Source organism: Onychomys torridus, chromosome 8, assembly GCF_903995425.1.
Source record: "Onychomys torridus chromosome 8, mOncTor1.1, whole genome shotgun sequence".
NCBI lineage: Eukaryota > Metazoa > Chordata > Mammalia > Rodentia > Cricetidae > Onychomys > Onychomys torridus.
The window spans coordinates 76,032,299-76,049,272 of record NC_050450.1 but is presented as its reverse complement, the minus strand read 5'-3'; the positions used below and the strand labels follow the sequence as shown (position 1 = coordinate 76,049,272).

General features: G+C 49.4%; 1 protein-coding gene across 1 annotated transcript; it reads right to left on the bottom strand.

Moving 5' to 3' along the window:
• Mpo (myeloperoxidase) lies at positions 1–9,300 on the bottom strand. The gene is made up of 13 exons (XM_036197186.1): positions 9,220–9,300; positions 8,977–9,070; positions 8,477–8,652; positions 7,935–8,058; positions 7,703–7,832; positions 7,417–7,623; positions 6,397–6,715; positions 4,318–4,478; positions 3,004–3,259; positions 2,506–2,676; positions 1,495–1,732; positions 756–967; positions 1–82 (listed from the first exon to the last, which is right to left on the bottom strand). The coding sequence occupies exons 1-12, from the start codon at positions 9,293–9,295 to the stop codon at positions 763–765; spliced, it is 2,157 nt and encodes a 718-aa protein (XP_036053079.1). The 5' UTR covers positions 9,296–9,300; the 3' UTR covers positions 1–82; positions 756–762.
• Between the last annotated feature and the right edge of the window lie 7,674 nt (positions 9,301–16,974).

Sequence of the window (16,974 nt, the reverse complement as noted above, 5' to 3'; positions counted from 1 at the left end):
TGTTTTATTTAGTGTAAACTTCAGGAATACAAACAAATGGTACAGAAAAGCCAATGGCCTCAGTTCTTCTCCAGAAAGACTCCTGTGAATAGCAAGAGAACACAGTAAGGAAGAAGGAGAAACCATGGGCTGAGCCGGGCTAGCCTAGGCCCATACACAAGCACACAGGCCAGCTGTTAACTGCATCCCCACAGAAGCCACAGCCTTGTTTCTGCCAAGCAGAATATGATCAAGGACTTGGCATTCTACTTTTTGCCTCTATTTCCCATGCCTAGCATGTGTCTGGCACATAGTAGGTGCTCAGTGAGTAGAGATCTGGAGGATGCAGCAGGTCCTCTAACAAGCCATGACTGCTTTTATCTCTAAGAAAGAGAATTAACATTTAGAGTCATTTGCCCAAATTGCAGTACTATGCTACAGAGTTAAGACTTGGCCCAGTCTGCTGGTTGCCTCTCAGGTTCTTTACATTGTCCTAAGCAGTAAGCCCAGACTTATGATTGACATACACACCGGCACACCAAACATTGCCCATGCTCACAGACAATATGAATATGAAATGCTAACTTACACACGTTGCACATACAGACATGTACAGGCACTTTTGCAAACATACATGTGCACACACAACTGAATATCCAGTCATTATTTTTCAGCTGGCACCTACAACATCCACAAGGATGGGTTCACATAGGGAAGAATTCCCTGTGGTTCCCTCTGGCCCACCAGAGACACCCTTCAATGTGGCATGCCCTTACCCAGGCTCTAAGCCTCCCTCCAGGAAGCCAGGTTCAGCCTAGGGATGGAGGTACAGCTGACAAAATCTCGTGGGTATGAGTTGGACATGAAGATGTTGTTCTTGGACACAGTGGTGATGCCAGTGTTGTCGCAGATGATGCGGGGAAAGGAGATGCTGGCCAGGGCTTGTCTCTGCCGTGCACTGAACACCCCTGGGTTCTCCCACCAAAACCTGCATGGGAGCATCGTGGACATCATGGTTGAGATGTCCCGATGAGAACATCCTGGGCTGGGAGGACATCCCCTGGCTTGAGCTGCCTCCCGAGTGTGAGAGAGCCAGGGAGCCTGGCTGGCATTTGTGATTTGCTCTCTTGATTGGGACACCTTTTTATAATATTCCCGGAGGTGTCATGCAAGCTAGATAAGAACTAGACATGGAGATGGTCAGGACCATGACGGGATGACATGAACGGGAGACAGTGGGACTAAACTGTGACTAGCCCATGGTGACTGACAGCTCCATAGGGACACTGGGAAACCCAGAGGAAATAGTAAGAGTGGCGATTTTGGACCAGCAGGATGGTTCAATGGGTAAAGGCACTTGTCCCCAAGGCTGACAACCTGAGAACCATTGCTGGACCACACATGGTGGAACCAACTCCTGTAAGTTGTCCTCTGAGCTGGACATGAGCGCTGTGGCCTGCACATGCCTCCCAGCCCACATGTGGGTGCCACGCTGCCAGCCCACGGCTTCCTTACCGATCTCCATCGCGTAGCTTCCTAAACTGAGTGCCAATGAGGCAGGCAAGGAGCTGACCGACTCGGCCATTGGGCTCCAGGGGCTCGGACACACCACCCATCCAGATGTCAATGTTGTTGGGTGTGCCGTACTGTGCCATCAGCTTCTGCGCCAAGCCCAGGTTCTTTAGCACCGTGCCAAGCTCGCCCACTGTGCTGGGCTGTGGGAGCCCACAGAAGCGCCTCCAGGCATTGTATCCTGCATTGGGTCAGAGGACAGGTAGCTGTAAATGGGCCCCTGACCTGCAGGCAGAGCGAGGACTGGGAACAGCAGGGAGAGCTATAGAGACATTCAAAAGCCCACTTCAGAACACAAGGCCATAAGCAGAACGGAGCCCTGAATGAATGACTGGCTCAGGCCCAGGTGGACAGCTGGGCCTCTCCAGACCTCTCTCTGTCTTTCCTTTCTCTCTCACTCTGAGGCAAGCCCTATCCTGCCATAAATCCTACCAGACTCAAGCATGGAACAGTGTATTGTCCCCTAGATCACCTGAAGCATCTCTCTCTGACCCAGAGAGTGAAAGTGTGTCTCGGAGGTATGGCCACTGTGCTTCTCCACAACCCAGGCATGGGCTTCTGAGTTAGGATGATCTGCTTGGGGCCAAGCTCCAGCTCTGTCATTGACCTGGCTACAGCACCTAGCCCAGCTCTGAAGCCCTCTAAACCCCAGTTTCCTAATCAGTAAAAAGCCAGTGGTACTCTCCTGCCCTCAAGTTCACGAATGGGTCAGAAGGAACTAATAACAGAGACAGATTTCCAGATCACAGAATGGAACTGTAGTCAGCCGCTAGTGACGAATACAAGAGTCTGGTTTGTGAAGAAACCAAGAGAAGCTGAGATTTGGCCGAGGGGGCCTGGAAAGGACAGGGCTTGGCCTAGGGTGCTTCCTGAGAGCTGGAGAAAGGGCTCTGTGCAGGAAGGGAAGCTATGAACTACCTGGGAGGTGGCACAGGGCTGGGGCTGCCTCCTCACCTGGGAGACCATGATCCCTGCTGCGCTGCATGTTCAGAGCCGGCAGGTCCAGCCCAATCCTCATGACCTGCTCAAAGAGTCGCTCCCGGATCTCATCCACCACGATCTGATTCTGGCGATTCAGTTTGGCAGGGGTGGCCATGAGGCCTCGAATGATGGGGTCAATGCCACCTGGGCAGGCACAAGAGAGGAAGGTGAAAGGAAGGATTAGCTTGCTACCAGATCCCAGGTGCATTATAAGGATCAGAGAAGAGGTCTGGGCACATGTAGCACTTGGGGCCAAGGTGGCTCCAAGGAGCAATCCTCAGCTGGCACTCCTTGACCCAAGGGTTCTAAAGGTTGGGGTGATCCCAGGCCTCACCTCCTGGGTCAGTGAAACTGCAAAGCCAAGCTGTCCCCGAAGAAGGAACGGAAAAGTTCTTTCCTCGGCCTGGCTCCCCAGAGCAGAACTGACATCATCCCTCTCTCAGCTGCTGGCCTCTCTCGGGTTCCACCTACCTTCCAGCACAACTCTCCAGCTGGCAAAAAAGACCTTGCTGAGTGGGACCCTGGGGTTGGGCCCTGTGGGCCGGTACTGATTGTCTAGACGAAACATGAAGGGCTGGATGAGGGTGTGGCCATAGCGGAAAGCATTGGTGAAGACGTTGGCGATACGAGGGTCTACTGAGTCATTGTAGCACTGGTACCTGGGTAGGTACTTCCTCATGGCTGCTGGCCCTAACACCAAGGGCAGGTAGTCCCGGTATGTGATGATCTAAAACAAAGTGACTTCAAGAGATGTCTATTCACACCTCCCTGTGGCCTCTGGCTTCGGGGATCACCCCCACCTGGCTAGGAGCAGGGCCTTTGATCTGAACCTACCAGAGTGGCGCTGAAGGACATAAACAGAGCTCTGCGGTCCCTGGCTGTGCAACCTTAGGTCATCTATTGACCTCTTGGAACCACAAATGTAAGTGAGGAACAAATTATATCCCTGTCTCTCTCACAAGACTAAACAAAGTGCCTTGTTAGTCACGGTAATCTCTCTCTTGCCTTTAGTTAGTAGTATCTTATTTCTAAAATTCCTGAGACTATTCACAGTGCCCAGCCTTAGCCTGTACACAGTAGGACTTGCTACAGGGTTTTGGCAGAGCTGAGGTCTGCTCTATTTTCCCTGGAGATGTCCCCCAGTGAAAGGGAATTTGTGGGGCCGTCTCCCACTGGATCCAAGACTAGAATTGCCTCTGAGGCTGAAATGCATCCCACTTGTGAGTGTGAGTGTAAATCAAACCTTACCTTCAGCACCTTCACCTCTCTCTCTAAAATCTAGTGAAGGTGTGTGTGCATGCGTGCATGCATTCATGCATGCATGAGTGTATTTGTTCAGGCACGCATGCATGAGTACATGCTGCTGTGCACCCACGCTCCCAATGTAGATGATTATTTACATTCTTGGGAAAATGGGAATCACTGGAACATCCAGTGTTAGAAAACAAACAGAGGAACAGTGTGTCACCTCCTCTCAGGGGTGTGGGAGACTCAAGATGATGACAAAAGAGCCAATAGTGTCACTACTGCTTTGGTTCAAGACCCTCCCTAGCAACAAATACAGAAATGTTTCCTGAAAGACCAGCCAACAGCATCCCTGGGCCCTCAGGAAGGAAGTCCTGGGAAGACAGGGAAGGGATGTGCACTGGTCAGGCAGGTCTCATCTACCAGTGTTTCCATTTGGCTCCTTTGAGCCTCACAGCATTATGGGTAAAGAAGCCAGTATTGAGGAGGGATAGTAACTGGCCCAAGAACACATAGCCAGGATGCTGTAGGACAGCCTACCTGGACCATGGCCCCGACAATCTTCCGGGCCTCCTGGAAGAGCCTTTCCCCACTCCAGCCGGGATTCAGGCGCCTGAGCTGTGTGGCCAGCCGGTTATGCTCTCGAACGAAGAGGGTGTGCACGGAGGTGAGCTCAGGCATCTCACTGGAGCGCATGTCCCCTTAAAGCAAAGTCTTTGTCACATCTATGTCCTTCCATCCCCTGCCCAGCAAAAGCCTTCAGGGACTCTCATGTGCCTGCTCTCCACCCACCCCCACACACACCAGACTCACAGGTCAGCGCAGGGCTGACAGAAGAGCTGGGGAACACTGAGGTCTTTCCTGCAGCCTTGTCCCATAGCCATCACCCTTACTTAAGGAACTCCTTAATCACAAGGTCCAAGGCTTGTGCCTTTCTGCATTTTACCCTTTGCTACACACACACACACACACACACACACACACACACACACACACACACAACACAACACAACACAACACAACACACCACAATACATGAACACTCCTGAGAAGGAACACTCAGCTTACTCTATTTGGTGTAAGCCAAAAAGTAACATGTGTGTTTTTCTGCAAAAATTGGATGCAACCTCAGAATCCCTCTCAAAACAGGACCCCAGAAAAGCCCCCACTATTTGAACATAAATGTCAGTAGCAGGCTTACTAGAAGCCCATCGTCTGGCCTGTTGTGGTAGAGGAAGGGAACAGAATGTGTGGAGTCTACACCTGAGACTATTCAAGGAAACTAAGTCCCTGATTTCTCTAGGCCTCCCGAAACCTTCCACAGGGAAGGCCAGAGGGTGAGGGCCAGGGAATTTGCTGCAAGACACTGACTGGTTCCAGCCCTTGCCAACTCTAGAAAGGAAATTCTAAGAGGAAAAGACATCTCCGAGAGCAGCTTCTCCATCCTGTAAACAACCAGAGGTCATGGCTAGCCCAGAACAGAGGGGTCCTCCCTGTGGAAATCCACCTTTGCACTGACCTTGACTATCCTGCTGAAGATTGCAAGAGAGACCATTGGAATCCCTTAGAAGGGAGGGTAAGGGACAAGAAGAGACCTCTGCTGCCGTTGTGTTACATCAACACATACTGGTCTGGTCTGGGCTTGGTGGCCCCGTGTGTTATCCCGCCACTTGGTGGAAAGACAGGAAGATTGAGGAACTTCTGAAGCCAACCTGGGCTACAAAGCAAGTACCAGACCAGCTAAGGCTAGATATACAACCCAGTCTAAAATCACAGAGAAAGGGAGTGGATTTCTGTATGTAACCACAATCCTATCCCCAAACTTCCTGGTGTCCCCACTTGAAACCCCATCTTCTGTCTTTCTAAGAAACCAAAATGACCAAGAGGTGATATTCTGTGGCACTACTCACTAGAACTTTCTGGGAGTGTTGAAAACAGTCACTTCTCCACTGCCCAGTAGGGAAGCCACTAGCTTATGGGGCTACTGAGCCCTTAACATGTGCTTACCTCAGAAACTTTTGATTTAGTTTAAAATCATTTATTTATTTATTTCAAGACAGAGTCTCACTATACGTAGCTTTGACTATCCTGGAACTCACTCTGTAGATCAGACTGGCCTTGAACTCACAAATATCCTCTTGCCTCTGCCTCCCCAGTGAGTGCTGGGATTAAAGGTGTGTGCCACCACTCCCTGTTAAAAATAATTTAAATTAAAATAACCACTTGAGGCTACTGGCTCCAGATTGGACAGTGTAGTTCTACAGGGCGAGGGCACCACATTCCTCTTTGTCTTTTTAGTTCTCTGTCCACGAGGGACGACTCAGCTCTTTCCCCTTCCATAGTCCAGAGGAGGTAAGAAGCAGAGAAAGATGATAGAGGCTCCTTGGCAGTCCTGTGTCTTCATCTTAAACTGGTGGAGGCTTGTGTGTGTGTGTGTGTGTGTGGTGTTTCTGTGGTTGTTATTTTCCTTTCTGTCTCTATCCAACTTGTTACCAAGGCAACTAGACTGATGAGGAGTTGGTGAGACCTGTGTCTCTCATCACAAACCCACAAGCTGCTCACATACAGGCTCCCACAAGGAACACCTCCACACCACTCCAGTCCAGGCCCCAGGCTGACCTGCCAGGAAACAAGGAATTCGAGCAGAGCGGTTGGTGAGGAGGCACGGGTCGTCATGCAGGTTGTCAAAGGGCATCAGGGCCCTGCCATTGTCTTGGAAGCGGGTATTAACAGCCAGCAGCCCCATCTGGTTGGTGAGGTTGCGCAGCCTCCTGGCCAGGGGGTCCTCACTGCCATATACTGCGCTGGCATCCACAAAGGAAGTGAGCGCGTTGATTTGGTTGCGAATGGTGATGTTGCTCCCGGTGCATGCCGGGCAGGAGCGGAAGAAGGGAATGCAGTCCTCTTGGTTCTTGATTCGAGGGTCATTAGGTGGGATCTGTGGCACACAGAGAGGCTAGCCTGGCTTTTGTGGGTAGGGACAGTGGGCGTGAGTGGCTACACCCTGCCAAGAGAACTCTGATCCCTCCAACCTGCAGGGAGGCCTCGAAGGACCTGTAGAATTAATGGAGTTCAGCCCGCAGAGATAGTGAGGTGTAGGGGTGACAAAGGATACATGAACTGAAATGCCGAGATCCCCTTGGGGTTAGGCAAGGTCAGTCCTCTAACTCCTCTTCACTGTGCCTTAACCCTCTTCAGCCTGGCTTCTGCCTTTTCCTCTCTGTCCCCTAGCTGTCCCCATGGCCCCGTCAGTCTCCTGACCCTTTATTTCCCTCTCAATCCCTGCCTCCATTCTCCCCACTTCCCTCACCCATGCACGTGTGCACACAATGGGAAGCAGGGTCAGGGAAAAGCCCCTCAGAGAAGCTGGGAACAGGTCAATGCTCCTACACTGGGTATGTGAAGGAGACAGATCATGTCCTCATCCCAGAATTCTCCCAGCCTCACAAAGAGCCAGTTACCCCACCACCCAGGGCGCATACTAGGCTGGGCGAGGGATACACTGGTTGACAGCTGCCTCTGCTGAGGGAGACGAGTACGGGGAGTCAGGACCAGCAAATGGGCTAGGAAGGAACTAGGGCACAGAAGGGGCATCGCCACTAATGTGAACCATCCATGTTGGGTGGAAGGAGGAAGCACCTTGAGGGGGAAGCAGGGGGGCTGCTGCAGGCAGCTGGTCTCGCAGTTGAGGCCAGTGAAGAAGGAGGACCGGGTAGCTGGCTCCGGAGTCAAGGTTAAGTCGTGGTCCAGAAACTGTCCCCACTGCATGAACATGAGCGAACGCTCCTGGTCCCGGGTCAGCTGATCGTTGGGGAAGCGCACGATGGCATTGGACACCTTTCGAGCCTACAGCGACAGCAGGAGTCAGTGGGTGCCTGGGCCCTGCCCATCGGGCTAGGCTCTTCTCCTTCTACTAGACGCTCACCAAGGGCACCAGAAAGCCACTGCGCTTGACCCCGGGTGTCCAGCCGAAGGGCAAGGAGACACCATCTTCGTACTCAGCCGGCAGCCACCTTGCAAAGGCGCGGTTGGAGGCCCCCAGCGTGGGGCTGCGCCTGCAGGGAAGCACAGAGCGCTGGCCCAAGGGGTCGCCACAGGCGGGACCTAGACCCACTACACCACACATGCCTGAACTCCTGCCTGCCCTGGGCCCCCACCTGTTGTTGCAGTGTCCCGTGATGGTGCGATACTTGTCCTGCTCAGGGCACCTCACCCCCACGTCCTGATAGGCACAGCCGCTCGACTTGGACAACAGATTCAGCTGAGCAGGTGTCAGCACATCTGCAAGAGTGAACCGGGATATTAGACCTGAGCTCTCTCCCACCTCATTTCCTACGCTAGACTACCCGGGGCTGAGGAGCCCAAAGAGGCTGAGGGTGGGGTGGGTTCACTAGCTGGGAAGTAGAGGAGTGCTAGGTTACCTCCGAGATTCCCTGAAGGGAGGATTCTCTGTTCCTAACGCTGCGCCCCTTTAATATACTTCCTCAGGTTGTGGTGATCTCCAACCATAAAACTATTCTTGTTGTTACTGCCCAACTGTAAATTTGCTACTTGACCCCTGTGAAAGGGGTCGTTCAACCTTCAATGGGGTCATGACCCACAGGTTGAGAAACTGCTGTATTGGGTGTGAGTCGGGGGACACATGGTTGAAGCTTCCAGAGGATGAGGGGTTATGCGTAAAGGGGAGGGGTTTCAGTACCAGTCACATTGAAAGGCCCTGGCCACTGGGGCTGCAACTTCCTCTTCAGCAGGTCTAGGGACACGTGAAGATAGTCTGCGGCCCTCACAGCTGTTCTGGTTGCTGCCACTGGCTGCTTGAAGTAGGAGATGAGTTCCATGGGGCTAGCGGTGCCACGTCGAAGGTTCTCTTTGATGCTGCTTAGACAAGGGAGGTCAGAGAAGGGGTATGGAGACACTCAGCAGAGCCCACCTGTGGTGGGCCAGGACTGTATAGAACCACAGAGGAAAAGCGGGTTTTCTTTTGTCAAAAGACTGTGGACCTGCATGTCCAGACAGAAGCAAGGCCACTGAAGGGGTGGCTTTGGAGATGTCCCTACAGCCAGAAACTCAAGTACAGAGAGAGGGGTCCAGCCTCACCCGTGGGTCCCCATCCTTTCTACAACATCCCCGCTGTGTGTACCTTCTCCAAAAGCTTTGGAGCAGGTTTGCCCAGGGCTGGCCAGGGCCTGGAATCCTCACCTTTCTCTCCGCTCTTTGTAGGCCTTGTCCACTAGCTGCTTGGCCTCCTCCATACAGGTCAGGATCACTGAATCCTCCACTCCCCCCAGCATGGCTGCCCAGAGCACAAACCACAAGGTCAGGAGTGGTCCCAAACCCCTTCATCAGGCTCCAGAACAAAGGAGGCCGGCTCAGGGGAAGAGGGAGCAGCTGGGCTGAGACCCTCCCCAGTTACCCACTCTCCACTCCCTTTAGCACTATTACCTGGAGTGGCACCACTGGAGGTCTGAGGTATGGCCAGAGGGGCCAGGAGGCCTGCCAAGGCCAAGAATAGCTTCATCTCTGCAAAAGAGCCCAGCCCAGGAAGTGCCCAGAGCATGTGAGTACAGAGAGAAGAGCACTGAGCTTACCATCCTTTGCCTCCCAAACCCCCTCCTCTCTCTTCATACCCAGCCCTACCCCAGTGGGTCTGGCCAATGAGGAAATCCTCTGTGAGGGAGGGGTCTACAACCCAACCCACCCTCCAGCTATAGTCTCCAGTCTCCAAGAGCTCAATCAACTCCAAGCTCACCTGACACACTGTCTCTACCTCTCACTAAAACTGAGCTTTTATGTCTTCTAATCTGGGGGCGGGGCAAAGCAAGAAGAGTTGTGTCCCAAGACTAGACTCTCCTCCCCCACTGGGGTTTGGACCTGTAGTGGGAATTTAGGAGGGTCATTGTATCTGGTACAAACATCAGATCGAAGCTATTGTTTTAGGTGTACTCAGGCTTTGAAGAAATCGTTGTGGTAAATTGTGATTGTTCTCTGTGAGCTGTTTTTCTGAATTAGCTTTACAGACTTTGCATGATTTTCCTCACAGCCCTTCTGGGCAGACCGGGAAGTCTCGCAGTATTGAGCACGGCAAACCGTGCACACTTAGAGGCTGAGGTTACAGAGCTGACGTGCTCTTTAAGAAACAAGCAGATGGCCAGGAGTGGTGGCCCATGCCTTTAATCCCAGCACTAGGGTGGCTGAAGCAGGTGGATCTCTGTGAGTCCAAGGTCAGCCTGGTCTGCAAAGCAAGTTCCAGGACAGCTAGGCAGCTAGGGCTGTTACACAGAAAAACCTTGTCTCAAAAACAGAAAGGAAGAAAGGAAGGAAGGAAGGAAGGAAGGAAGGAAGGAAAGAAGGAAGGAAGAAAAAGAAAAGAAACACTTAGATTAGGGTTCTGTTATGAGGAACTTGACTCACTCTGAAAATAACTTTTATATAACAGTCAATAAATATGTTTCTGAAAGGTTGCTTGGGGGTGCAGTCCACCGAGGCGTCATGACCCCCTGCTCCCTCAAGGCCCCATTGCCTCCTTGATGTCTCTCTTCCGTCAGCCCCCATGTCTCACTTTACCAACAAGGATGCACAGAGGAGTCTATGAAATGGAGGACACAGGCAAGAGAATGGATCAGAGCTCTTCCCAGAGAGCACAGCCCCTCAAAATGCTGGTTAAACTGGGTATCCCAGATTCCTTTGAAAGAGACAAAATTCAGGAGCCAAAAGCTAAGGAGTAACGGGGAGTAGTGTATCCCCACAGTGAGAAGGGAAGATGGGGAAATGCAGCAATGCTGACCCCTTGGGGGGCAGAATAACCCCCACTCCAACCCTGGGACCCAGTCTCAGTGGGGCCAAGGGAACAGGAAATCTGGCTGGAGACAGTTGGGCTTCACAGGAAAGAGGAGCCTGGGGGCTATAGGCTCAGAGCAAAGGCAACTTCCTCTGTCTCCTCCACAGCCCCTTCTTCTGGACCCATGTCTGCTTCTGGAGGGGGCAAAGCTGGTTGTGGTTAATGGTCAGTTGGTGATGCAGCCCAGGGCCTCTCCTAGACAAGACCAGTCAGTTAGGAAGGTTTGGGTTAATGATTCAGGGTAGTTATGAAATAGAAAAGGAGGAGGAGGTTTTCCCTTGAGAAAGGTTAGCCATAGAACTGCCATTCTCGATCAAGAAAAATATAGTGTCTATCCACCTCCTAGGACCCTCCTCAGGCCTGGGGTGAGACTGTTTGGTCACCTTCCTGTCATCCATTCTTATCTATGCTCAGATCCCATCTTGGCTAAGGGACAAGGCTGCATGCACTCAAATATCTTCCCACTGTGTCCAGGGATCCTGTCACCTGGGAAATGGAGCCCAGGCTCAGGAGAGAGGAAGTCACTCTTCTGGTGGTGCCACAGATGAACTTGGACAAATAGCCTTGTGAGAATCCTTCTAGAATTTTAGAAGCTTTTGAATATACTTTAAAAAAAAAAAAAAAAGATTTATTTATTTATTGTGTATACAGTGTTCTGTCTGTCTGGGTGCCAGAAGAGGGCGCCAGATCTCATTACAGATGGCTGTGAGCTGCCATGTGGTTGCTGGGGCTCTCAACCTCTGAGCCATCTCTCCAGCCCTTGAATATATATTTTTTAAATCTACAGGTAACATATTTTCATCAATGAGAATCTAAAGGGTATGAATAAGCAAGAAATAAAAATAATCTGAGCTGGAAGGGTTGGCAATGCCTATAACTCCAGCGCTTGAGAAACAGAGGCAGGAGGATCAGAAGTCAGAGGCTAGCTAGCCTCAGCTGAAGAGCTGACTTGGGGCCAGCCTGACTTCATCTCAGAAATAAAACAAAGTAAACAGAAATTACTTGTCGGGCGGTGGTGGCTCATGCCTGTAATCCCAGCACTCGGGAGGCAGAGGCAGGTGGATCTCTGTGAGTTCGAGGTCAGCCTGGTCTACAAAGCGAGTTCCAGGACAGGCACAAAAGCTACAGAGAAACCCTGTCTCAAAAAAAAAAAAAAAAAAAAAAAAAAAAAAAGAAAGAAAGAAAGAAAGAAAGAAAGAAAGGAATTGCTTATAACCAATTGATTTTGTAGTCATTGTTTTTCACATAAATAAGCAAAGAGAAAGGACAAAATTTCCCATAATCCTAGTACTCACCAATACTTAAATAATAATTTCTACACAAACTATCCTTTGTGTAGAAATACTTTTTCTTTTGAAAGAATATTAAGAAAAGTTTTATATTGCTTTATAACTTTTTCAACACAGGGTCTTATTATATTGCCCAGGCTGGTCTTGAACTTGAGTACCTCTTGCCTAGAGCCACAGATAAATACTACCACCTAGACTGTCACAACTTCTTCTAGTACTCAACAGTTGAGTCTTCACATCTCCTTGTCAGTACATGAGCGTTTGTTTCATGTTTACAATTTGCTTCACTGTGTTTATTTACTGACTGCCTGCATAGTGTCTGACCTGAGGAGTCAGTTCTCTCTTTCCACTGTGTGGATTCCAAAGACGAAACTGGTAGCCTCGGGCTTGGTGCAGAAGCCCTACCCACTGCGCCACCTCACTGGCCCTTTTTGTCTCATTCCTTTTTGCTTGTTTGTTTTGAGACAGGGTCTCTCTATGTAGCCATAGCTGTCCTGGAACTCACTGTGTAGACCAGGCTAGCCTCCAACTTACAGAGATCCATTTGCCACTGCCTCCTGAGTGCTGGGATTAAAGGCGTGAACCACCATACTGGGCATCGTTTGCTTTCTTTCTTTCTTTCTTTCTTTCTGTCTTTCTTTCTTTCTTTCTTTCTTTATTTATTTATTTATTTATTTATTTATATTTTTTGAGCTGAGGATCAAACCCAGGGCCTTGTACTTGCTAGACAAGCTCTCTACCACTGAGCTAAATCCCAACCCGCTTTATTTATTTATTTTTTTCATTTTATTTTTTAATGTGCATTGGTGTTCTGCCTGCATGTGTATGAGGATGTCAGACTCTGGAACTGGAGTTACAGACAGTTGTGAGCAGCCATGTGGGTGCTGGGAATTAAACCGGGTCCTCTGGAAGAGCAGTCAGTGCTCTTAACCGCTGAGCCATCTCTCCAGCCCCATTTGCTTTATTTTTATGCCTGCAGATTCTGTCCGAATAATTTATGTGATTTATTGAACTAACTCTTTCTTATTAGATACTTAGTTTCCCATTTTCATTGTTATGGACAATATTTGGAGGGATCTTCTTGGAGATAAGTCTCTAGTCACATCTTCAGTTATTTCCTTAGACAAGAAGTCTTACGATGGGAGCAGCCCTGCATGTCCTTAATCCCAGCACTGGGGGTGCCGAGGCAGCTGGATTCTGATGCCAGCCTGTGTGAGATAGAGGAAGACCCAGTCTTAATTTATTTTCTTCAGAATATCTTAGCAGTAAAATTAGGGCTTTCACAATTTTAAGGCTTTAGAATTTGTTGCCAAATGCCCCTCATGAGGACTGCACTCCATCCTTCCAGCAGCCAAGCATGACAGCACCTGCCCCGTGGCCTCATCAGCCCTTTTTAAGTGACTGGAAGGCAGAGACAGTTAAAAAACAAACAAACCAGATGATATGAAGAAAGTCCAACAAGGAAATGTTGTTGCCAAGGATACCAGCGTGGCTCAGTTCAGAATAATCTGTCAGGTTCCCTGGCTTCCAAGCCGAGACACTTTGCCTAATGGCCGCTGTGGTTATTTCTGACCTCTCGTCAGTGACTTATTTAATGGGTATTTATTAAGCCCTTGTATATGCTGCGTGTTGGGCTGCACTGGCAGGGAACACACTCCATGGAGCAAAGTGGGCCTTGTGCTCAAGGAGCCCACTGTGAGGAAGCCAAAAGGCAAGCAAATGGCGTCTTACATACGGGTACAAAACTCTTAGGAAGTGTCAAAGCATTTGGATCAACTAGGGGCAGGGTGTGGAGAGACCAAAAAAGACTTCTTTGAGGGACCTATACTTTATTCTCTGCCTTCGAATGTTTGGGGGTGACCAAATAAACACTAATTGGCATTCTGTGTACCCCAAACACTGGACCTAGCAGACATCATTCAGATCATTTCAGTGCAGGAGCAGAGTGGGCACTAGATTAGGCTGGGGAGACAGGCAGGCCCCACGACCCCAACACTCTTGTGAATTTTGTACTTAAGGGCCCCAGGCAGCTGTGAAGGTCATGAAGCAGGAGAGTGTTGGTCACCCAGGCAACACAGGGCCGTCACACAGAGATCTCAGACCTCCAAGCTGAGAACACTGTGAGTTCACACCAGCTAGGAGGCCAGTCCTGCCTTTCTGTAGGCTGCAGGAAACAAAGAATACCCCTGAGAAAGAAAGCAGATGTCAGAGGCTCTCTACCCTGGCGAAGGGCGAATTCTCAAGCAGAGTTGTCCCTAAGCCCCCATCCTCTGCCTCAGAGCATGCGCTGTGGGCCCCAGTGTGCACAGGGCTGGAGGTGCTCATGACTTCCCAGTGATTCTGACCTTTTAACTGGCCACATCTGGGGCCACTGCAAGGCCAGCAGCCTCCCTTATCTCTGTGCTGTTTCTCCTTGACCTAGCCAGGCCCTGTGTGTGTTTGGTGCTCATAGGCCTCAGAGAGCCTGGAAGACCAGAAGAAGATGACTCCCTGGAAGGAGGATCCAAACAAGCATTGTCCCAGCAGTCATACCTCAGCTCCCTGACCCAGGGAAGGTCTTTGGAGGGCACCCCTGGAACTGCCACATCTCCAGACTACAGTCATGATGGGAGGGAACACCCCATCCAGTGCACACATCTCCACTCTCCCTTCTCCCTGAGGGACTTTCCCAAACATCCCAGCCCTTCGGGTTTAGCTCAGCTTCCTGTGTGAAAACGGAGCAGCCACTGATTGCAAAATAGATTGCTCTTTCTTAACACTGTTTAGGAAACAGTTCAGTTGGAATTAGAGGAAGGCGTGTGTGTGTGTGTGTGTGTGTGTGTGTGTGTGTGTGTGTGTGTGTGTGTAAGGAAGTGCCTCCAGCAAGCTCTGGAAGCTGAATATCAGGCATTGACCATAGGGATACAAACACACCAGTTGCACCCAGCCTACAGATAGAGCTTGCCGTGACTTTCTTCAAAATCTTCTTTCAGTGAAGGTTTAAAATTACACAGTTGGCTGGGGATACAGCTCAGCTGGTAGAGTGCTTGCCTACAATGCAGGAGGCCAGGGGTTTAGTCCCCTGCCCTGCATGAATTGGGCAGAGTGTAATGCACTGATAATGCCCAAGTTCAGAAGATAGAGATAGGAACTCAAGATCATCCTTGACTACAGAGCAGGGTGGAGGCCAGCCTGAGACACATGGAACCCTACGTCAAAAAAAAATTGCAGATGAGGTTAAAATTCCTCCTACACAAGGTTACAATGACACTCCCAACTTCTTTTCCTCTCTCTTCAAACCTAAACACTGTGGTTGGTTTTATTTGTCTCTCCAAACCACACATTTTCATTTGTGGGTCTGTGGGGAATATTTTTCTATAACTGACACCATTTTATGTATAATGCTCAACATTATACGTGTTTCTTTCACTCAACAACATATCCCAGCTGGGTGTGTAGCTCCAGGGTAGAGTGCTTACTTGAACAAAGCCCTGGACTCATTCTCCACTGCTGAGGAAGGGGAGAGGTAGGGGAGGAAAGAGAGAGGTGGGGGGGAATCCTTGCAGATATGCCTTGTGTTACTTTTAAAACAACATGGAGTTGGGGATTTAGCTCAGTGGTAGAGTGCTTGCCTAGCAAGCATAAGGCCCTGGGTTTGATCCTCAGCTCAAAAAATAATAATAAAAATAAAATAAAATAAAAATAAAAATGTGTCACTTAGCATGCGCAAGACCTGTACAAGCACAAGCCAGATAAAGTCTGGCTGCTATTGGCAGCTCATAGCCGCAGGGAGAGAGAGAGTCAGTTTTCATTAAGGGTATGGCCCCTGGTGGGTAGACAGGCTCTGGTGGATGGCCCCACACCCTAGAGTACCTAAGCAGTACAAATTAGGCTCCAGAAGTTTAAAAGGGGGGCGCACAAAGTTTGGTGGTTGAGGAAAGCTACTGTGAATCTGGGAGGAGTCGGGGAAAGGTGAATATGATCAAATTGCTTAAAGAATTAATAAAAACATTTTTAAAAGACATCTCTTTTCAAATTGTTATGTAAGGGCTGGGGCCACGGCTCAGTGGTATAGTACTTGCCTTACATAGATGAGGCCCTAACTTGAGTCCACAGTTTTGCCGAAAGTCCTTTGACTTCAGATATTACATTTCTTTCATTGGACTGCATGGCTTTTATGTGATCAATTTTCTCTTAATAGAAGCTGCTATTTTTCCATTAGTAAAAAACAATGAGCTAGGAAGCCTCTGACAAGCACATGCCTGTTCTCTGGGGTACAGCACTTACAAGGTCTTAGCGTTTGTGTTTGCAGGTTCTGGAGATTGAACCGGGCCCCCAGATACTCTCGGCAAGGGCTCTAGCGCCGAGCCGTGGTTTTGTGCATTTTCATTTTTTTAAGGGAGGGGGGTATTCCACGCTATGCATCCCCTGCCTCTAAGGTATTATTTTTAATTTTCGTTCCCTAAACATTTCCAAACCACTCTCCAGTTTGTTTTGCTTTCAGAACTGGAGTAGGATCACATGACACTGATACAGTTCCGTCTCTTAGCAGGGAGGGTGGGTATGTTTTTATTTGCATTATAATCCACTGTCAGTTTTCTGTCTGGTTTTGTCCATTTTCTCTTGAATTGTTACTCTTTTTGTTGATTTGTAAATATTGTTTATGTTCTGTGTAAATGGTGAGCCTTCAGTTCTTATGTGGCCATTGATGAAGAAGAAACTATTTGTAACATATGCTGCAAATAATTCCATCAATTGCTTTTCATTTATTTTTCCTGCCATTTGATCATCTTCTCCTTCAGATTTTGCTTTTTGTCCCTGTTTCTCTGTGTTCCCCCTTTCTGCCCCCTCTTTAAGGTAGTAAACAAATATTCTTGCGGATGCTTATAAAACCGTTAACAGTTGGCATTTAGGTTTTAACTCATCTTAAAGTCTCGTGCATATGAACAGGGAGATACCATAAAGATTTCTTTTCATTTATTTATTTCTATTTTTATTTATTTATTTGTTTGTTTAGCTTTTTTGAGGCAGGGTCTCACTATGTGGCCCTTGGCTGCCCTGGAACTCACTAAGTAGTCAGACTCAGAGATC

Bases quoted from the DNA above. Each gene is read 5' to 3' on its own strand.
- Mpo (XM_036197186.1), bottom strand. From the start codon at position 9,295: ATGAAGCTATTCTTGGCCTTGGCAGGCCTCCTGGCCCCTCTGGCCATA. The intron at 2,677-3,003 runs GTAGGTGGAACC...GTGCCTGCCCAG, and splicing joins CTGGAGAGTTGTGCTGGAAG to GTGGCATTGACCCCATCATT. The intron at 1,733-2,505 runs GTGAGGAGGCAG...GACCCAATGCAG, and splicing joins CAGGGATCATGGTCTCCCAG to GATACAATGCCTGGAGGCGC.